The sequence below is a fragment of the Parasteatoda tepidariorum genome, chromosome X2, assembly GCF_043381705.1.
Source record: "Parasteatoda tepidariorum isolate YZ-2023 chromosome X2, CAS_Ptep_4.0, whole genome shotgun sequence".
Classification (NCBI taxonomy): Eukaryota; Metazoa; Arthropoda; class Arachnida; order Araneae; family Theridiidae; genus Parasteatoda; species Parasteatoda tepidariorum.
The window spans coordinates 3,944,720-3,969,362 of record NC_092215.1 but is presented as its reverse complement, the minus strand read 5'-3'; the positions used below and the strand labels follow the sequence as shown (position 1 = coordinate 3,969,362).

General features: G+C 30.7%; 1 protein-coding gene across 1 annotated transcript in view; it reads right to left on the bottom strand.

Annotated features, from left to right (window-relative positions):
* LOC107443550 (ubiquitin-like protein 3) overlaps positions 1–24,643 on the bottom strand; it is a gene marked incomplete in the record, with an annotated part of 206,189 nt that overhangs the window by 13,854 nt on the left and 167,692 nt on the right. The window contains 2 exon segments of the mRNA XM_043039836.2: positions 11,060–11,149; positions 16,265–16,373. Coding sequence (XP_042895770.1) covers positions 11,060–11,149; positions 16,265–16,373 — 199 coding nt within the window.

Sequence of the window (24,643 nt, the reverse complement as noted above, 5' to 3'; positions counted from 1 at the left end):
AAATGTTAATTAAGGTGTCCACTTACATATTCGGTTAATAATTTTTATTTGTTTAAACAAAATTACTTTGTTACAATATAATATTCTAATACCAAAAAAAGTACTTACGTAGCGTGAAAATATCTTTTGTGATGTAACTCTTTCAAAAGTACATAAAAATGGTAGCCAGCAGGGGTGTACATGTAGATTTATTAAATAAACCTTGTGTGCGCCATCAAATCTAGAACCCGACACTCGAAATTTTTGCTCTGTTACAATCGTACCTTGTTACAATTGACCCCACTCTCCCCTACTGAAGCGCGTTTGATTTGTTAGTGACCAAGGAATTGTCCCGAAAATGGATGTAAGCAAGGTAATATTATACTGGATAATTAAATGAATGACGCCCGGTGGCTGAGTGGTAGCGCTTCGCGCTCCCGTGCCACAGGTCCTGGGTTCGATCCTCGAGTCGAGCAAGGTTGACTCAGCCTTTCATCTCTTCAGTGGGTCGATAAATGAGTAGCAAGCGTGCTTAGGAACTAAACACTGGGGGTTCCGAGTTCGGCTGACCACCTGACCGGAACATCTGCTTTTGCACCCCAGAGCCCAAGGTCAAGAAAACTGAGTTGGGCACAGTAGGGGCTGGCCCTCTATGGGCTGTCGCGCCACTGAGTTTAGTTAATTAAATGAATAATTAAAAACAATAGATGCCCAACTAAAGTAATTAAACTCTATGTAAAATAATTGAGTTAATTGTATATTATTATAAATAAATTTACTAATAACTTCTTCGTTGATTTATATAATTTTTATCATGTACAAATCCATTTCGAGTAAATCCGTGGTTAAAAATATGTGCAAAACAGACAATTCATGCTTCTTTCTCTCTCTCTCTCCTTTTTTTTTCTTCTTAAATAAATGATAATTTTCTAAAATCATTAAAATTGTATCATTAAATATCAACCTTATTAATTATAAACTTTATTTTTATTTCCAACAAAATTTTCTTAAATGTTTAAATATTTAATGCCTTAAAACTTCACTATTACTTTTGTATGAAAATCACAGATAAAAATGCCAATTACTTACCTATTAAAAAAATCTAATTTCGTTATAAACATGAGGATGATGAATTTAAAAAATATTTTTTATAAAAATGATAATGGACTTAAAGTATTTGTGGTCGACAAATAGATGCCCTCTTACACTAGATTTTATGGGGAACCATTGCTCTCTGTCCCCCCTCTTGCCACTGTTTTTAAGAAAAATATCATTATGTAAATTTATATTTGATCATATATTGTATACACATATGTATTTCCTACATTTAATAAAAACTGCAAAATATGGGAGTTCTGTCAAAATAAATGAAGGCACTGTTTTGTAAAAAATAGAACGGGGGTACTATTATTTGTAGATAATTATTTTAAGTTATAAACTCATACAGCAGGAAACCTTTCAGAAAATGTTGTATTTTTATTTGGTTGGCTAATTAATCCTTTTTGAAACTTAGATTTATTAGTATGCAAATCTTGTTTCCCTAAATATTGAATAAAGGCATGCAAAAATCCCATTATTTAGCTTTTATTTACAAGCCTTTTTTTTTCATTCTAGCTTTGTGGAGGCTTAAAAAAACATTTTGTTTATGTTGAAAACTAAATGATCAGGCCAACCTTCACTTTTAAAGTGTGTATATAAGTCTGCACAAATAAAACTGGTTTCAGTGATGGTCATAAAATCTAAAATAAACAATTGAGAACACTTTCTATTCTTAATTTTCTACTTATAATTGAGGATGATGATTCATCCTCGATATCAGAACGTTTTCCTAGCCATGCTTTTTAAAAGCAGATTCGATCTTGTTATAAAAGGGTTGCTTATGCAAGTTTAATATGAACTTTATTGCGCCTAAACTAGCATAGTTTGAAAATATTTGAAGCTTGCATGGTTTAATAGTTAATCATTTTTAAACAATGTTGGACTGACTGATAAAGTTTGTTGCTAACATTAAAATCAACCTTACGCTGCTATCTGGGAAGTTTTCATTAAAAAAAAAAAGAACATAAGGTTGATTTTTTTTAATAAACATGTTCTTTAAGTTTTTGTAAATTGTGGCAGTCAGGAATTCTCTTAGCAGTAGACAAATCATAAAACATTGCCTAATTTTTAAAGAAACATTTTTCTTGTGTTTTATGAATAGCTTTCTTGTATACAGGTTTTGATGACCACAAACTTCAATACATATTTTTAGAATCCTTGACAAAAATAAAGTAAAAAAAGTCTAGATATTATAAAAAGACAAGAAGCTGTCGTCTATTAAGTTATAAGTAAAGCTGCGGATATTACTCTAATTAAACAGCTTCCCTTATCAATTTTTTAAGGAAAAAAAAATGCAAAAAATCAACATGTTTTTTCTTTCATTAATAAATACAGGGAACTGAAACAAAACATAATACCAGGGGTCTGTCCAGACATTTTGTGAAAGGTCCGTTTTTGTAAAATTGTGAAAAATTACTCGTAATTTGTGAATATGAAATAAACGTTACTTCGCATTCTTTCAAGCAGAGTCCGCTTTTGTGAATTTGTGCAAATAGGGTCCGTTATTGCAAAAAAAACTTTTTCAAGGAGTTTTTAAATTGTAAAGACATACAAGATTATGCTCAACACTGTAAAATTATAATTAAAAAAAATCAAATTTTAAAAAATAAACAGCAATTGCAGCTACTGAATTAGCGATGCAACTTACAAATATTTGGTATTAAGCCTATACTGCTGAAAGCAGAATATTAATTTCGGACGAATAAAGGAAGAAGATTTAGTTCGTTTACATCTGTCTTTCTCCCCCCTTCCCCTTTCTGGGAAAGGTTGATTGATTAATAAAACAATAATGAAGATAAACAAATTTGTGAAGGGTCCGATTAAAAGATAAATTTTGTGATGGGTCCGTTTTTAAGTTAAAATATTTTGTGAAGGGTCCGTTTTTATGAAAAGATATTTTGTGAAATTTCTTCTAAACAGACCCCTGAATACACAGGTTCTAAGTTGAAATTTTAATTTTTTTATGCATAAAAAATATTTAATTTACCATCAGTTTACTATTTATCTCGGGCAAATGAAAAAATATCAGTCTGTATATGTTCACGTCTTCATAATCTGAAAAAATCATCTGTATTATTTTTGCTCACTTTTTTACTCTTTTTTCTACGTAAATTCAACAACTATCGTATATACAATTGCACAAAACAGTCCCGGCAAAACTCGCAAACAAAACTTCCATTTCTGCAGATTATTTTTTGTTTTGCTACCGGCCGAGTAAAAACGTGATAAAACTGACGAATTTTGATATGCCCGAGTTTACCAGAGAAGCGGATAATAACTAAACTGTTTTAAAACAAAATCACTTAAATAGTTAACGTGCCTTGGTAGTAAAAATATTTCGTCCAACAATACGCAAATAGCGGCATAAATTTCTTAACGCTATTTATTTTTTATAAGACGATATTAGTGGTTAATATTTGGGCTAAAATCAAACTAACCAATCACTAACGAGAAAGGTGTTTTGAAAAACATCAAAACCAGTTTGATTGTGTGATGAAGTTTTTCTATTTCCCTCTGTTTCCTCGGCAATCTTTTATTCCTATCTTTTTCAGTGATATTTCGGTAATGTTTTTATATTTTCTCAGCTTAAATATAGATCGTGTACAAGTTTTTTAGTTGATTTTTGATTCTCAAACAATATATTATAGGATTACGTTACAACTTTCCTAGATACAATTGACGAGGTAGAATTGCAAAATTAAAGGCATTATTTTAAAAATATTTCCGCTCTTACGGTAAGCTGTAAACATAGTGTATTTCGCCAAATGTTCAAATAGAGTGTAACATCTTGGACAGCTGACCCCCGAGTACATTCCCCTCTGGCATCCAGTGTCTCCCCACGAAATTCTAAGAACTCGATGCACCTGCAAAAAGAGGAGAAAGTCTGGACTCTGTAAGAGAGGAGACAGGCAGTCTGGTGAGACGAAGCATCATGAGCGGACCTTGTGCCATCTCGATTTGAGGACTTTTTATTATATAATTTTGTGTTCGGTAGAAGTGATGATAATTGTAAATAACGGTGTATATAATTGTAATACAACCTTGTACATATAAAATTTACCCAGAAAAAGTAATTAAAAGATTGTTTGTTTTTATAAGAGTTTTAGTTCAATCTGAACAAAGTACTGTTTGTCTACGATAGGTACTCTGCCAGGCATTCGTCTGGAGCTGTAGCGGTGACTATGGTAACGAGGTATGATTTTTTCAAGTAGGGATGCGAGGTCCCTCTTTAGGACTGGTTTCGGCGAAAGAAAAGGAGACCTCTTCATCGAAGCCACCCTCCCTAAAATGACCTCCTCTTATTTCCATAGCACCAGACAGCCGCAGACTTAGTGGCGGTCAGAGTACCTATCTTAGACAAAGAGTAACGAAATCGTTACAAGAGCCGTGGTGGCTATGGGGATAGACCAATGAGGTTGATACGAATACCACACCCGACTTGCACCGACCACAGTGCTGACGCAAAATAGCCTTAGTGGTAGACGAATCATGGGTAACAGTCCCCTTGTCGTCAGGCTTACCGTTTGAGGCTTCGCGGTTTTCTTCTCCATATAACGCAAATGAGGGTTAGTTACATCAAAAAGACATTCACGATGGCAAATTTCTCCCAATACTTGATCCAAACGCTCCCTTGTCTTCTAGATTGGATTCAAAGTTGTTTTACGTTATTTTAACTTCTCGGAGCATGTGCGTAAATTTGTCAACAATTTGTAATTTCGTTACGGTTAACTTATGACGAACGCTATGCAAAATCTCTCAAATGAAACTTTCCATCTTAAACAACTTGTACATTTTAAGCTTGTACATTTCGGCAATCACAAAACACTACAAATATCATTTAAAAAAATCTGCAGCTTTAGGAGCAAAACTAATTGCAGAATCACGCAAGAACAAGTATTTTGGAAGAATTTTTTTTTTCTCCCTCAGCATGTATGTAGGCAGGTATCAAATTTGATTTGCTAACTAATTGACAAAATAAAAAGAAAATCAATAATCTCATTGCCACTTTTTAATTTGTCTGTTTCTTCTTAGTTTGTTATTTAAATAAATCGGATTCATGTGGGATTAAATAGCTATACCCATTTTCTTAAATTTTCATTTTAAGTTGAGTCAAACACACACTTCAATAAAAATCTATTTTATTCATTTTAAACTATGTTCATTTTCTTAATTTTTGCTTTAAGCTAAGTCAACTTTGTGTGTTCAATGCACTTCAATAAATATCAATTGTATTCATTTTAAACTATGTCCATTTTCTTAATTTTTGTTTTAAGCTAAGTCAATTTTGTGTGTTCAATGCACTTCAATAAATATCAATTTTATTCATTTTAAACTATGTCCATTTTCTTAATTTTTGTTTTAAGCTAAGTCAATTTTGTGTGTTCAATGCACTTCAATAAATATCAATTTTATTCATTTTAAACTATGTCCATTTTCTTAATTTTTGTTTTAAGCTAAGTCAATTTTGTGTGTTCAATGCACTTCAATAAATATCAATTTTATTCATTTTAAACTATGTCCATTTTCTTAATTTTTGTTTTAAGCTAAGTCAATTTTGTGTGTTCAATGCACTTCAATAAATATCAATTTTATTCATTTTAAACTATGTCCATTTTCTTAATTTTTGTTTTAAGCTAAGTCAATTTTGTGTGTTCAATGCACTTCAATAAATATCAATTTTATTCATTTTAAACTATGTCCATTTTCTTAATTTTTGTTTTAAGCTAAGTCAATTTTGTGTGTTCAATGCACTTCAATAAATATCAATTTTATTCATTTTAAACTATGTCCATTTTCTTAATTTTTGTTTTAAGCTAAGTCAATTTTGTGTGTTCAATGCACTTCAATAAATATCAATTTTATTCATTTTAAACTATGTCCATTTTCTTAATTTTTGTTTTAAGCTAAGTCAATTTTGTGTGTTCAATGCACTTCAATAAATATCAATTTTATTCATTTTAAACTATGTCCATTTTCTTAATTTTTGTTTTAAGCTAAGTCAATTTTGTGTGTTCAATGCACTTCAATAAATATCAATTTTATTCATTTTAAACTATGTCCATTTTCTTAATTTTTGTTTTAAGCTAAGTCAATTTTGTGTGTTCAATGCACTTCAATAAATATCAATTTTATTCATTTTAAACTATGTCCATTTTCTTAATTTTTGTTTTAAGCTAAGTCAATTTTGTGTGTTCAATNGTGAAATATTGTCAGTGGTAGACGGATCATGGGTTAGAGTCCCCTTGCCGTCAGGCTAACTGTGGGAGGTTCTCGTGGTCTTCTTCCTCTCCATCCATCAAAACGTTCTCCACGAAGGCTAATTTCTCCCAATACTTGATCCAGGAGTTCCCTTGTCTTCTGGATTGGGTTCAAAATTACAAGGCTACGGAGTTGAACATTAGTAGTCGTAAACTCAAAAATTGGATCGGCTGTTCAACGACGGTTATATATATATAAAAAACATTGAATTACAAACGGTTAATTAAAGATAACCACGATTAAAATGTATAACACCTTATCAATTACATTCGGTTATTGAAGGATGTCGTATCACGTTCCCGGTCAACAATGTGTAAATAAATAGTTTACTGACTAACAACACAGTACAACTGTAAGTTCTATAATTCTATATCAATAATTCGATAATAGTAATGTAAATATTTATATTTGGATCTGAGACATATGTTCTGAAGTGAAGTGCAAACACATAGACTTGGTTAAACAAATATATAATACCACGTTTTCATAAATAGACCACTTTTTGTATCGTAGCATTAATGGGTTACCACGGATATTGCAAAGATGGCAAATTGCGGATAAATATTTTCTAGTGGTATCAAAATTTATGATTTAACCGGTTAGCGCCCATCGTCATATTTAAAGGACAAAACATCAGGAACAAAAGCATATATTTTGGTAGGTCAAAAACAAAACATCGTGGAAAAAATATTTTGCTAGTATGAAAACAAAACATCGTGGAAAAAAAGCGTGTATTTCGGTAGGAAAAAAGCAAAACATTGCTTACAAAAACATATATTTCGGTGGGACAAAAGCAAAACATCGTGGACAAAAACATACATTTTGGTAGGACAACAAAAAAACAAAAAAAAAAACATGTATTTTGGTAGGAAAATTGTTTTAATATTGTCATTTGTCTAGACTCTAGAAAAATCAATATTCTCATCCACCATAGTTTATGAATGATTTAGATATAGTTCGTTCACCAGGAGTTTGCACTTGGCTCCACTTCCTCGGACGCAGAGCTCATTTCAGCGCGGGGAGAAAGAGGAAAAACATTTCCCCGCTTGAAATCAAGATAACCTCTAATGTGCGCAAAGTCTCCATATCTCCAAAGTCTTATTATAGGTAGTCCGATCAGACTACTATGAAGGCAAACCAGTTTACGAAAGAGCCCTTTAATAGAAAATCTAGTAAAAATAAGAAAGTGGTAGCAAATATATGTCTAAAAATTTGTTTAATTTTTGAATATGATTAGTTTGTCTTATTTACTTGTCTACCACTACAGATTCAATTCTCAAATATATATGACAAATTCCTCTCAGTCACTTTTAAAATAGAATTTGGTTTCATGCGTTCAAACTGTTCACTTTTAAAATAGTCTGCGTGGCCTACTTATAAGAAACCGTGTGGAGGCTTTCTGATGTAGAAGGTGATGGCCAAACACAAACAGTGAATTCTTTTTCAGTCACTTATTTCGCTTTATCATCAGCTATTATACCTTTCGTTATTCTAGCTAATTTATATTTAAAAACTTTTTCCCAGCAAAATATCTCAAATAGAACAAACTATTCAATAAAAAGAGAGAAATATCAACAAGTTTATGAAATAAAATGCACATGTTCAAAATAAGCACATGAAGATGGCGAAATAAATATTTTTGTCATACGATCGCCAAATAGCAGCCTTGTTCACATCCTCCTCCCCAAAATAGCGAAATAGTATCATCCGATACCACGTGATGAAGGCGGAGCCAAGTGCCAACTCCTGGTGAACGAGCTTTAGTTATCTATCATTAGTTCTAGAAAATAGCCTTTAAATTTAATTTTCTAGCCATTTTTTTCAATAAACGCATATTTTGTATCATATGAATAAAAAAAAATCGGGATTAAATGGTGTAATGAAGGATACTTGGTTTAGTGGATTTGATTTATAGAGTTTTTACCCATAACTACTTCTAAATAATTCTATGGCTTACATAAAGTGCTACTTTTTTACAGTAAGTTGGTGCCTTTTAAAACGTTGGCAAAATTAATCGAAAATTACCAAATTTTGGTGTTCTACCGTTCTTAAATTATTTTGTAGAAACCGGACATCCCTGGTTACTTCCAGTTTGTTTCTTCCTCAATTAAGATTTCAGAAAAAGATGAAGAAAAGACAACATTTTAATTAATAATAAAAAGAACATCATTAATACGAAGTGTATTAAAGCATTTATTTGTTAATTATTCAGTAATACATAGAAGAAAAAAAAGATATATTTCAAATAACTTATCAATTGCTTTTCTTGCTTTTTTCAAAAGATAAAAAAAAAAAAATGTCACGATGAGCAAATGAAAGCAGTCGAGAATTTTTATGGAAAAACTGTCTCAAAATGAGATCACTTCCAAAGGTACGACTGACGCTTAATTTCAAATCGCTGTCATAAATAATTGAGAAACAATTGTGTTTTGAATCGTCAAATTAAAAGGCAACTTGTTAAAGTACAATACTGTTGGTGTTTCTAATGCCATTTGCCAATACTAGCAAACCTACATGGTGAAACCAAGTGAGGCAGAGGGTGCGTTTCTTGTTTTTCAGTGGCAGCCACACACGGCCCGTTTATACATGCATTTGTAGTGTGTCTACCACTACAAAAATACAATTCTAATTCACTAGTGTTCAATCTAAAATGAATTCTTGCTTTCTATATGAATGGTGGAAAATGTTCCACTTACCTTTAAACCGCCAACTTGAATTTCCAAATAAACCTTTATTGGTTTTAATTATATTTATGACAAAAGATGATGAATTTACAGTAAATGATAATTATAAAGTGATGAAAAAGAGTAAGTAAGTAATTAGCGGGACAAGCCGCTTCTCCAGATGTTATTTTTAAGTTTATCTATTGTTTTTAAGTTTTCGAAAAAATAAAAAGTTAATACTTCTGATGCACCAGCGGTGCCATCTGGGGATAGTTTTCTGGGATGACATCTGGGGATGAGGGCTCGTTACAACTAGTATCATAGATATTAAGTATAAAGTATATAAGGCACGTTAACTCGATTCTATGGTGGAGTAGCTTTTCATAGATGACATTGTCGATAACAACTCTCCTTACACATTTATTCATCCACAGATCGTAATTTTGACTTAAACTAGAGAATCTCCAATTCAGTACCCCCAGATGTATTCATTTATTATGGGAAGTTTTTGTGAGCCGACAGATTTACTACACGGGGAGTCTTCAGGACATGGGCCCTATCAACCAGGTTATCCCGACCTTATAGTGTTGGTTATCATGACATAAACTAAAGGCCAAAAAGATTTTACATTCTTGCATTTTCTAGGAGTTTGAATGTTAGGTTATCGACAGTAATACCGTAAATAGAGGGATGAAATCAAGAATCAAGATTGTGTTGAAATTAGTACTGTTTTCTAGCGATTCCACGAAGATTAGTTGTTGTTGATTAATTTACGGCGTCTGTGTTTTTTTTTTTACTATGTCAACTCTCTAGTGTTCTTTTTTATTTAAAATATTTATTGGTTAATATTTTTTTATTTATTGGTCATTACAGTTGCTGAAATTATTTTTAGTCCAGTTTATTAAAGATTTATACCTTAACAAACTACAAGGATTTAGTCCAATATTAACATAGCTGTTACATTTTGGTAACCTCTGCATTGCACCTTATTTTCATAATTTGCACAGTTTTTGAAGAATTGTTATACAAAAACTACAATTTACTAAAGACAATTACTAAAAAATTACCACAATTACTAAAAAATTACTACAATTACTAAAAAATTACTACAATTACTAAAAGAAATTCTCTACAATTTTCTTTTAAAGAAACTAATTAATTAACACTATATTTTATGTAAAAAATTTGGTCCGGCCTTCAGCAGTCCCGGCTCCAGGACAATTGCATCCCCTCTTGAGTACAGTCTCGACTACATCACGCGGAAATTACACGCATAATTTTCTTAAATTGTCATTTAAAATAAAAGCTGCTTTTTAACTAAAATTCAAATATTTCTAAATTTTCAATAGAGTTAACATGTGTACCAGCTAATGGAATAAGATTTTACCTTTTTCAGAAAAAAAAAAATATCTGTAAAAGACATCGATGACTTTTCAAGAATGATATATTGCACCAACTAAACAATGAATATCTTGATTAAATCTGACAGTCGAACAGTTTAGTTCCAACTCCAACAGAATCTTAGCCTCTACTGTAACTGGCCAAATTAGAGGCACTATAACATTCTATGTAAAATCTTAATTATCAAGTGAATACAGCTTTATTGTTTTTATATGATTGAAACCGGTTTGCACTTGTTTACGTTAGTATATTTACGTTAGACGATGTAAAATATAAATTTAACTATAGGATAAATTAGACGATATATTATACAAATATAGAATATTTATTATATCGAGCATTATATTAGTATGTTATAATAATTAGATCAAATTATTAGACGCGCTGTAGTTTTTTAATAATAACACGATTTGCTCGAGTTCATACGCGATACTTTCATATATACTAATGGGTTTTAATTCGGGATATTTTTATATACTTCCTATTTGTATTTATTTTTAACGTATTGCATTACAATATTAAGCAATTGATACAGGAACGTAAACAAATGCATCCGAGTAAAAGCTGTATAGTACATAGAATGTGTCTAATAATATGACTGTATTAGATGAGATATGGCGAAGTAGTAAAAATAAGAATTATAAAAGAGTGTCTCTTACCTCCTAAAGTTACATTTCCGTGAAGGAACCTTCCTTGATATATTAGACGCAAAATTTCTGCTTTGGCCACAGATTCTTCAGCCCATTCAGCTAAAAGGATTATATACATTCACTTATGATTTACCCAGACTATTACATGTAGTGCTATTCTAGTACTACAAGTGGTGTAACGAATCAAGCTTTATGGTAAAAACAGTTTTTTATATAAAAAAAAAATACCCACAACGAGTTAGTATAAACCTTAAATACAAACAAAAACTATTTCTCAACAAAAACCAACTTATTCTCCAAAAATTGTCTCATTCTATTAAATTTTTGTTAAACTCGCTGTTGATCTCGTTATTTGCTTTTTTAATTCATGCTTGTGTTAGCTAAATTGTTTTAGAGCTCTATAGTGGTCTATATAGTAGTCAGTAGTAGATAGTACTTTGATCTAGTTTACTACTTTGTAGAACTTGTTTCTAGTCTTACAACTTAGCAGTAGTAGTAGTAGTAGTAAGTGAGTCTGCTTTACTATATTTGAGTTCAATTCAGATGTAAATAATATTAATGTACGTAATAACTTGTCTCTGTAAAATAAAACTTTTTGCAACATCTTTTTTAATATTTAGAAAAACTATCGTTTTACATTGACACTAAGATTAAATAAGCTATTCATTAGTAATCGATACTATTTTAGTACGACAAGTAGGCTATTCATTAGTAAATAAACAGAATCTACACTAATAAATGCTATTGAAATTTATTTAATTATAAAATCCAGAAGCAGCTGCTCTTCTATTTTAATCATTCTACTTCTAAACAGTAAATTCAGATTTTTTAAACATTTAATCTAACTAAATTTCTGTTTTAATCATGCACAATAAATTTTCTTGAACTTGAAAATATTTGCTGAATGGTAACGATTTTATGCCTGAACACTCGGCCGGAGCCACGGTGGCCAAGGGATAGAGCATTCACCTCCCAAGTCCATCCCAGGTTTGAATCCCAATGTTGGTCGGTCGATATGAATTGCGGCTTGCACCGACCACAGTGGTAGAAGGATCCCTTTACCATCGGAATAACCATGGGAAGTTTTCGTGCTTTTCCTCGCAAAATACGGGTTAGTTTCACTAAAAAATCCTCCATGGAGGCAATTTCGGCCCAATGGTTGATGGAGGAGTTCCCTTGTCTTCTGAATTGGATTCAAAATAACAAGGTTGCAGATTTGAAAATTGACAATAGTAAACCCAGAATTGGATCGGGTGTTCAAAACAGTTATAGAACAAAATATATATTACTCGGCAGATAACAAATAAAAAATTTCCGGGAATCCGAAACGGCCCGGACAAACGATTTAATTTTCACCGCATACTACAAAATTTTAGGACCCGGTACTTCTGTAATATAAAGGATTATGCAAAATCAGTACTTTTTATCAATAAATAAAAATAAAATCAATAACTTATTTAGGTTTTGAAAAAACAAGTATTTTCTCCTAGAATCTTTTTTAAAATAATAAAACTGGAAGAAAAAAAATAGCAATTCTTAATAAACACTTCAATTTAAGAGAAGCTTTTTATAGAAGAAAAATTTGTCAGTTTCACTTTGAATAAAGAAAATAATGGTATTTTCTTGCTTATCAATTGCTTCAGATTGAAAAGTTATAATCTATTTGAATAGAAGATGCCAAAAAAGTGGGAGAAAACGAAATTCAATTTAACGCAATCAAATTCTTCTTATTTTCAACAAAATTTTGGAATTTTTTACGGTGTTTGACTTAAATATAGAATGACTCAAAACAAATAAAGATCAAAAAGTACTTATTACTTTATACAGAAGATAGATGCTAAAATTTTGTTTAGTTTTTTCACAAATATGAGTCTTTGTTTTATTTCTATTTTTATTTAATTCTATAAAAAATGAAGGAAAAAAAGTTTTTTTTCTGTTGTATTTTAAAATTGTTGTGAAAATGCAAAATATACTTGCTTATTGCAGCTTTTTAATTTAGGGAATTCGGATTCAACATTTAAGATTTTTAGCGAAATATTTTTTTCCATTGTTATTGAAATAAAGGATAATTTTTCTTAAAAAAATTGAATTTTTATAACATTCTTATCAAATTTAAGAACATGAACATTTGTCTATCTGACATATGTTTAAATTATTTATATATAGTGAATGAAATTTTTTTTTACTTCCATTTATTCAAATATTAACATTTTACAAGGAAAAACAGGAATAGTTAAGAGAACATATTTATTATATACTATTGTTATCTATTACACACTATTAGATTCTATTACTATTACTTATTATCTATTACTTTGATATACACTCATGGACAAAAAATTAGCGCACCAAGAAGGAGTCGTCAAAATGAAACGAAATTTTACATACGTAATGACTACTTTGATATAAGTAAATGATAAGAAAATCTAAGAAAAACGATAATCTTTGTTTTTACTTATATCAAAGTAGTCATTACGTATGTACAAGTTCGTTTCATTTCGACGACTCTTTCTTGGTGCTCTAATTTTTTTGTCCATGAGTGCATACTGAATGCCTCTGGGATGTCAACTGCTGCGGGCAAAAATTCTGCAAATTAGTAAATAATTCCAAAAAGTAATAAAAAATTAGAGTGTTTTTGTTAAATTTGAATTTAAGAGGCATTTTACATCGATAGTTCAATTGGGTGTAGGCAAAATTACTAAACGCAGAATTAAACCAGATTTGCATTTGCATTTGGTTGGCATAGAAATGTTGACTAATTAATCATTTTTTAAACTTAGTAGAAATATTAGTATGCTTATTTCCCTTGCTTTCTTAAAGATTGAGTAAAGGCATGCAAAAATCTTTACATCTCATTTTATAGTTTTTATTGTACACCTTGTTTTTGCCTTTTTTTTCATACTAACTTTGCTCTCAAATGCAAAATTTTGTTTGTGGTGGAAACTTAATAATCAAACCAACCTTCACCTTTAAAGTGTTAAAAAAGGTATATAAATGCCTGCTAAAATAAACCTTGAATCAATGATAGTCATAAATTCAAAATAAACCTTAAGAAGGTGAATTTATTTTCGGTTTGAGAACGCTTTCTACTCTTGATTTGCGAATGATAATTCATCCCGATATCAGAAGGTTTTTCTATCCTTGTTTTGTAATGGTAGATTCGATCTCGATACAAAAGGATTGCTTATGTAAGCTTAATGCAAACCTCACAGCGCATAAACTAGCATAGTTAAATTTAACATTGTTTGAAGCCTATATGGTTTATTTGCTACTCATTTATTATGGTTAGCAAATAAACCATATTAAGATAAAGGTTGTTGCTGACATTGAATTCAATTTTGCCCTACCACCTGGGAAATATTACAACATAAAACTTTACTTCAACTAAAAAATTTTTCTATACTACTATTTAAATATCAGTATATTGGTTTGAAATCATTTCATCAAAATTTTTGTTAATATTTTTTTGGTGGTAGCTAAAAATTGAAAATTACCATTGCGTTTAAATATAAATACCCTACCATTTTTCTTCAACAGGCAGTTTTTATAGAATGTTATATTTGTGCTCCTTGGCTATGGTGTTAAAATATTATAATAATTAAAATGAGTTAATTCATTTTACAATGTATGGAAATACGTTGCCTAGAAGGATATAAAATGAAATTGTATTGTACAATTTCGAAAAAGTCAACAATATTTGCAACCAATTTTCGTATTTTCTAAGTTAGGAAAAGAAATAATCCTATTTTAATCAAGAATAATGCTAATGAAATATTCTTAGAATAGAAAGCTCGTTATTTTCTTAAGCGAAACATATCCTTTAAGGATAAGAATATTATCAACGATAGCTTAAAAGAGCAAATATTTAGTAACTGATACTTAACATGAGGTCATAACCCTAAAGGCTCTCTTGGTAGCAGTAATTAGTAACTTAATTCTGTAACTATCACAAATCAGATAACATATCTGTTCACTAAATTGCAAAATATTTCTGGAAAAAGTAGTTTTGAGAAGAAAAAAGATGTCGAAAATTTCTAGAATTGCTGAAGTTTGAAGTTGTCAATTGATTCAATGATATGATTCAATGAATCGAATACAATGATTTATTGTTTCGAATTACCCGTTTTAATTGTAATCAAGTTTTAATCTGTTAATTTGAATCAGTTAATATAAATAACTTATTTGAATCAATTGATTTAAATCTGTAGTTCCAATCAATAAATTCAAATGGATGCATTAAAAGGCTAATTTGAATCAACTATAATTTATAGATAGTGTAAGCCATCCGCGTCAGTTGGTTCAAGCAGCACCAGTTAATCAATTTTGACATTTATTAGAATTGACAATCCTAATGTTAGTTTTAATTGCTTTGTTGGAATCAACGATACAAATCAGTTTATTATGTTGTTGTTTCTAATGGCCCTTGGACAATCAAAGTTCCCCAGCCATTGGCCTTTTGCGAATTAATTCAGGAAGGTGAGCTTCTCATTTGACAAGAGAGCACCGCGAGGCTGAAAATACTTCTTGTCTCAGATAGATGGCAGCACCACTCACTCGTGAGACCACTTTCTCAATTTAGACTTAGTTCTGAAGAGGAAGGAAATTTTCTTCAGATAACTGTACCGATGGTACTGATCAGAAACCGACTTTTCGATTCCACAGATTTTACGAGCACTTCTGTATGTAATCGGTGGGTCTTATTGGAATCGAGGATTAAAACCTGGCCACTCCGGATCAGATCTTTAACCACAGGGCCCTCAGTTCATTGTAAAAAATAGAATTTAAATCCATTTTTGGGCTTAAGACTATCAAAGTTTAACTCTGCAGCTTTGTAATTCTAAACCCTACCAAGAAGACAATGGAACTCTTAGATCGGTACTACTAGCCTTTCATGGAAGACTAAGATGAAATCCATTCGATAAGAAACATCCCATGGTAACTAGCCTGTCAGCAAGAGGTTTTTGATCCATTTATCTATCACTGAATATATTTTACGTCAGCTTTAAGGTCGGAGCGAAACGAGGAGTATAGAATTCTTATCGACCAATCACCGGTATGGGATTCAAACCCGGGTCATTTCATTATCCGCTGAGCATCCGAGGCTGGTTTTTCTTTTATCGGTCAAAATACGCCTATGTCATAACAAATCAAATTAAAAGAATAATTTATTTTAGTTAAGCTATATACAGAGAATTATAAAGAATAGTTAATTACCTTCTACCCAGTTGTCAAAAACATATTGAGCTATATCTGAGGCAGAATCACTAGGACTAAACAAATATTCTCTGGTTTTCCCGCTCACCAATATTAGGCGCAAATTTATCTGAAATAAAAATATTATATTCATTTCAAAGAATTTGCATAATTATTTCATGGTAAATTAGCAAGTAATTCTTATTATGCAGAATTTGCATACAATATATGAGCTGTATAAATCAACTGATCCGCTTCCAGCAAAAATTTTTATTAAGTGGTAAAACTTAAATACTAAGAGTTAATTTTGCGAACTTTTTATAAGGCTCATCTGTTTGATAATATTTTACGTTGATTCATATATTACTATAAACATTCGTGAATATGTAAAACGATTATGAATAATTCTAAAAACATGAATAACGTTTATTTAGAATAATTTTATGTAAGAACTTGAACATAAATAATTATTATACAGTTAAAACCAGCTATAGTGAATCCTCAAGGGACCGAAATTTCGGTTCACTATAATCGGGACTTCACTATATCTGTTCCACAAACAATTTTAACTTCAAACGCCCCCTTTTCATTACAGATTATTTAAATAAATGACCAATAAAATGGAAACAAGAATGAATGAAAAATAATACGTAGCAACAAAAATGTGTTTATTTCTCCTCGTCTTGCGCACAAAAAAAAATAGAGCTGATGAGCAATTCTCTACAGTAGATATGGAAACATTTCCCGACTCTCGATAATTTTGACTGCCCAGGCATTCGAGCGCATAAAAGTAGTCTCGCACCAAATAGCTCAGCAAATTCAGTTGCTTTGACTTGAAGCATTTGTGCAGATACTAGAAGATTGCGGCTTTTTTTAATGCCGAGCTAATTTAATGATGCTATTCAATAATGAAGCAAACAAGAAAAAATGCTTATTGCTACATTCCCCGCTAGTTTTAAAAATCGGTATATGTATTTACTTTGAAGTAGAAATTTCAAAGTTATTACTTAAAAAATGAAGAAAATAAATCAGTCGAAGACATAAAAAAGTTCATAATATTCTCTCTTATTTTGGTTTCACTACATCCACAAAAAATAACACTATACGAGTGTAGCAAGGCACGGGAGAGAACATTTCGTTCACTGTATCCGGGTGTTCACTATAGCGGGGTTGGACTGCATTCACTATTGCACAAATGTAAAGGGTGTTCTCTAATAGCCGTCTATAAAATGAAGATAAAAGTGCAAAGCAATACCGAAATTCCCGCTCTCAACTAAATTTATGGTGGCAATAAAACACAAATTTCATAAGCAAATATTTTTACCATGTGCACTGAGCAAAGCTATATTAATCATGTCTTTACATATGTGTTCGGATATTTTAAAACAACACTTCAAAACATCTGAGGGCAGGTCTGCGACCATTCTATTAGTTTCAGAACTAAATAAAATAATTTAAATTCCTGGCACTCTAAGTGCTGTTCAAACAATCCGTGAATAAAAGAACACTGCTGTCATTATTACGAAACAGACCTACGCTTTATCACTCATCAGACAATAATTTTCATTCTGACTTCTTCACTAGTGATTCGAATGATTTCGATAGCGTTTTGCTTTTTTCCTCGCTTAAATATTCTGACAAAAATTAGGCCTCAAGGGCAGTGTTTATGAAACACCTCGTGAAAAAACATTTCTGTGAAAATAAATGCAATTGTTTTCGCTATATCCGCGATGAATTTGGCTGTTTTTCATAGGATAAATCCAAGGAATTTTGAATATTAGTATAGAATGCATATAGAAAAATCTTTTACGATGGAAAATAAATGCTTAACCTTAATTTAAACCTTAGGTATGAATACCAAACTTAATAATCATAATTATCATGTATACCTATAATTCATAACAGTAACTAATAATCATAATCAAAATTCATGACCATAAATATTAATAATAACAAACCAAACTATTAACGAAAACAATCAACACTATTAACCATAATAATCCAAAATATTAACCAAAATAATGACACATAAAAGCTTAGCCCTTTTTGCAGATTATATGATAGAACATTATATTGTTTACAATGTAGAAGAAAATTTGTGACATTTACAGAAAAAGAACTGTCAGCTGGTGTGCCAGTATATTTAAAACCAGACGCCTGTTTTTTTAAGTAGATACGCGTATTGTTATTTCAACAAGCAAACTCTATAAAGTAATTAATTCAGCATTATAGTTGGTGCGAACCGAGAGCAGTAGTTGCATGACCAGTCAACTCTGGGATTCGAATCCGGGTCACTTCATTGGGCGTTGTGTCCCCTTAGCCACAGTAGCTATGTTGTTAGGTTATGAAGAAAAATCTGAAACTGTCTTTTTCTTATAAGTCTTACTTAATGGAATCATATTTAACACGTTGAACGCCACGCTAATTTTACATAGCTTGCCCATCTGGCCACTGTAAATAACCTCAAACTAAATTTGCAAATATTAGACGGATTTTTTTAGAAGGTTTATCATCTGACAAAAGTGGTGAATTATATAAGCCTACGAATTATGTAGAAATAGTGGTGGATAAAAATCTACTAAATTGAATTTATTAAACCAAGAATCACAACAATTAAGTAAATTTTGAATAAATAATCTGCAATTCCATAAAAGAGTACATATTTTATAGTTCTATATCATGTTATACGCTGTCAGCCAGCTGTTTTTCGCGGCCTATGTGAAAGGTCAGTGTCAGCAAGCTGTGGCAGACGCAGCCTAAATGTAATTTCAGTGTCAGCCACCGGCGGTTATCGCAGCCTAAATGTAATTTCAGTGTCAGCGACCGATGGTTGACGCGGCCTAAATGTAATTTCAGTGTCAGCCACCGGTGGTTGACGCGGCCTAAATGGAAAGTCCAGTGTCAGCCACCGATGGCTGACGCGGCGCTCAACGTGTTAAATGTAAAAACGTTTCAAACTATATTGGCCCACCTTTATAGAAATATTTGGTAATTTAATTTACCGATTAATTTTATCTAAAAACAGGTCCCTGAGGCAGAATTTTTTAGGACTTCTTGCGACAAAACTCTCTAGCACTAATATCTTTTTTCGAGATACTTTTAATATGAACAAAAATATACGTTACTATTTAAAAAAACAAAATCGCTGTGTTTACAAAAAAAAATATATATAATTGTTTTTAATTGAACATGGGTGATATTCTCACATTTTGTTGGGGGGAGGGGCGCTCAAATTACTTCCTTCTTCGCATTTCATAAATAATTATCACAATAAAAAAATAATTAAAAATCATGAAGTCCACGCGCATAGTAGTAATTGCAAAAAAAAAAAAAAAGTGACGACGAAATCACGCGAATCGGATTCCTCAAATGCATGTTTCGTTTCGAGACTTGGTTGTTATAATAAACAATATCATACAAAAAATATCGGATTTAAAAACTATGGAGAAATCAATAGCAATAACTGCCGAAAATTCGATAGAATTATTGCCTTAAAAAGTAAATACTCAAATGCACTATTCGAATTTTCCATATTGTTTGAAATATATCGGGATATTTAAATCCACGTGAAAATCAATATCAATAACTGCCAAAAATGCAATAGAAACATTGCATCGATTTACGATACTATCAGGATAAATTGAGCGTTTCAGAAAGTGTTTATCCAATTGCATGATTCACATACTATGGGTAAATTTCTGGAAAAAAGAAAATTAAAGTTTTTTTTTTTTTTTCCAAAAGAAAAATCTTTCTGCAAGAGTTCTGTAACGTTCTGCGACAATGTTACCGTGTCGATGCAATTCTGCCACAGGAAAACAGGTAGAGAATCAATTCAAGAATGAAGTCGAATCGCAATGTTATTTATATGATATTCAAAACCATAAAATAATTTCTGAAAAGTAAAAGCAAGTATAGAAAATAATCGTAAAATGATTTGGAAAAAGATAGTTATATTACGGTAAGCAAAACGGCATGGCAAAAACTAGAATTTGAATTACAGTTTTAACCAGTTTATGTAGGGTGAGAGAAATACCGTATTGTGGAAAACTTTACACTGTCAAATACACAGAGAAAATCTGTAAAAAAAATAAATAAAAAAAAACGTACATTTTTTGTTGCACCCGGAAAAAAATCTGTATTTATCTAATTTAACCCTTTAATGGGTCCTTTATTTCTAGTAAAAGTAAATTAAAGTATTTTTGGAATTGAAATTGTTTTAAGAACAGTAATTGATATAAAAAAAAACTCATTTAGTTTATAAAAATGCCATTTTTTTGGTGGTAAATGTATTTAACATGACCTATTAGGAACTTACTGACTTTTATTTCTCTTTATTTATAAAATAAATTCCTTAAATGCTACAAACTTCAAAAGGAATTATGTATTTTATAACTTTTATACGTTTTTTAAAAGCGACAAATGGTTACCAATTTTATTCAAACTCACTTCAAGAAAGCTGAAGTTATTGAAAAATGGAAACATAAATTAAAAGATCGTAGTGGTAAGTATGCTTACCACGGCCTTCAAAAGGGTTAAACAGTTGTTTTCTGTATAATTTTTTTAAAAATTTTCTTATTTTTTACAGTGTAGGAATACTTAGAGCTTTATTTAATTGTTTCCCTTACCAATTTTTTTGGAAAAAAAGGGCAAAAAATCACAAGGAACTAAAACAAAACATAATACACAAGTTTTAAGTTAAAATTTTAATTTTTTTACGTGTAAAAAATATTTAATTTATCAACAGTTTACTATCCCAAATTATCTCGGGCAAATGAAAAAAGTTAAATATTAGTCTTTGTATATGTTCACATTTTCATAATCTGAAAAATCATATGCATTACTTTCACTTTTCTCTTTGTAACTCTAGGTCTTTTTTACTATTTTTTCTATGTAAATTCATCAACCAACGTATATACAATTGTACAAAACACGACTGCAGTCCCACAAATAGCCAGCCTCCCAAACAAATATTGGCAAACTTCCAATCACAGTTAATTATTATTATTTTTTGTTTTGCTTTCCGCCGAATAAAAAAGTGATAAAACGAAACGTATTAATGAATGTCCGAGTTTACTCGGGATAATATATACATACCGAAGTTATGTAAATATAGTACATACGAAGTTAATATATACATACATATATTTGTGATATATACATACCGAAGTTAACTCGGGTTAATCAGGGAGGCGGTTAATTTTTCTCATTGCTTTGACATTGCTCTCATTGCTATAGTGAGACAGAAAGTAACACAAGTAAAATCTCCTTTCCAACTATTTATTTGCATAGACTTCAGAAGTTAATTTTCAATGAGAGGGAACTTTTAAAAGTAATTTGGATTTTATTTTTAAGTTTTCCATAACGATCAGAAACTAACTTTAATGAAACTCTTAAACTAAACTTCAGGACATTTATATTAATAATTTGTTCTTTTATCCGCATTTTTAAATTAATTACGCGTCCGCAGGTTTTACTCAAAAATCCTTTACTTAAAGATCACATAAAAATCTAATAATTCAATTGTATATCTAATAATTAAAATTTCAGCCCCATAGATTTATAAAATAATGAAAAATAATAAATAATTATTGAAAATTATTTTTTAAATACGGAATTACCTTTTTAAAAACAAGTTTTATAATTGCGTGTAAAAAGTTTTCAGTTAGCTTTAAAAGTTACCGAAACATGGTGACAAATTGAAATTAACAGTAAGGAGTTCTAACATTCTCCTGATTAAACTCTTCTAACCATATTTTTAACATTTTGATGGTAAAAAATCCATATCTATTGGAAAAAAAAAATTTTCTTTGAAAATGAATGTGTCTGATATCGTAACTTAACCATTTGACTCAGATTTTTTATTACGCATGTTGTTGGTGCGGGGTAACAAAAGGGGGGTAATTTATCCATGAATCTTCACTTCTAATTAACGGACTGAATTATCGCTGGTAAGACCTAAGAATAGTAATTTTTCTAAGCCTGGTAAATGCTAGCATTGGAATACAACAAGAGAGTGGAGCACCACCACAACCTTATGACAGCTTGTTTATTGATACTCTGACTGTTACAACAAAAAAAAACGTTACTGTAGATGGCGCTGGAGTAAAGATACAACAAAGCATATTTCTCAATTTTTTCTCTTATTATTTCGTATTATATTTAAGTAAAAATAAGAGAAAAATATTACATTTGGGATTTTAAAAATACAGTCAAACCCCGCTATAGTGAATCTTCAAGGGATCGATATTTCGGTTCACTATAACCGGTAGTTCACTATATCCGCACTGCAAACAATTTTAACTAATTTTTCCGAACCCCTTTCTCCCTTTTATTACGCATTATTTAAATAAATGACCAATAAAAAGAAATACAAGAATGATTAAAAATCAATATGTAGTAACAAAAAGTGTTCTAACTTTTATTTTTATAACTCTTCGTCTTGCGAACAAAAAATTTAGGGATGACCTTTATTTAGGGATGGGAAACTGAGATGGAAGAAGCAAACGAGAAAAAATGCTTATGGCTACATTCCACTCAATAAATGGTTTTAAAAATCGGTACATGTATTTTAGGTAGAAATTTCAAAATTACCAAAAAATGAAAGGAAAAAAAATCAGCCGAAGACAGAAAAAGTTCAGAATATCCAATTTCCTCTTCTCTTTTGGTTCACTATATCCACAAAAAATATTATTATATGTTTATAGTAAGACACGGGGGCCAACATTTCGTTCACTATATCCGGGAGTTCACTATAAACCATGTTCACTATAGCGGGGCTTGACTGTATATGGTTATGAAATACAGCATGAAACACCGGTGTCTTTTTCTGCGTTAAAAATAAAATTTTCCAAACAATAATTTTTCATCTTTTCAATTATGTAGATTTAAGAGAAACAGTTATTCATTGAAATTTCTATAATTCATAAAATCAATTATTGATAAACTCTTAAATATTAATGAATATTATTTTTTTTTTCAAACTACTTTTTTCTTCTTCATATTTTAAAACAATTATAATTCCGATGATCTTAATGATTTTTTTAGTAATTATTAAGACTGTTTTTTGAATTAAAAAATAAGAAAATATAGTTTTCCTCGTAATTAAATAGTCAGAAAAAATATTAATAAAAAGGACACCGGTATCCCATCTGCGTCAAAATGTTAATTAATATGTAAAACTAATTAATTAGCATATTTGAGGTCAACTATTTAAAACTTAAACTTATAAGATTAGCACTAAATATCTGAAAATCCGATAATTAGAAATATATTCTTTGTACATCCAATAATTTTTTTATGAATTTGAAATATCCGATAATTCGAAAAAACAGATAGAAATATTTTTTTTTCTGTTTTGTAACATGTTAAAACTTTTGTTTCATACATGCTGTTCCTATTCTCGTCTCCAAAAGATTACAACAGTTATGACTCTACGAACAATTATTAAAAGGTACTACTTATTGAATGGTGGTATATATGATAATTTGTGCTGCTGTGTGTGTAAAAAGAATTAAAGTTTATGGTGATGAGATAGAAAATCATTAAATAAAACTTAATCAAATTAGCCGTATAATAGAATTAGACAAAATACTGGATACAATCATCCTAATTAACCTAGCCATAAACTGATTAAATTTACTGCCACACGTGGTGGATAACTTAACAATTTAGTGGTAGTATAAAGCTAAAAGGAGTCTCTGGAAAAATAAATAATGAATTTAGATATAAGTAGATTAAGCTGAAATAAAAAAAGAAACATAATTCTAAGAAAACGACAAAAATTACTTACACAGATTTATTTCCATCACATTAAATGAGGTCACACTAAAATCAAAAAAATGCATAATTCAAATTTTTCTAACACTCAAGTAGAAATCAAAAATTAATTTTGATCATTGTTTTCCACTACAAACATTACAGATCAACATGGATCCTGAAAGATTATCACAATTTCATTATTGAGAATCATACGCTGCTCTCCATTCTTGGAGAGAACAACGGCAGGCCGAAGCCTCCGCGCCTCACCAACTCTTATCATAGACTGAGGTATCAAATTACTTCCAAAGGGACGCTTCATTATTGTTGCCACCATTCCAATACTTCCTTCCCAAAATCTGGATGTAGGTGTCTCTGCCCTCGAGTTGGAATTTGGCTCTATCTGCTCCTAGAATCCTGAACCATAGTCATGGGAAATTTGGAGACTTGTGAAAAAAATATATTATTAGAATAAATCGTCGAGTGTGAAAAGTTCCGTGGAGTGTGAAAAGTTCTCATCAATGAAGAGTGTGAAGAATTCAAAGTAGAATAAACCTTGGAGTGTGAAAAGTTCTTATCAATAAAGAGTGTGAAGCATTCAAAGTCTATTTAGTGCCTCAAAAATTATTGTTACAATGTGTAACA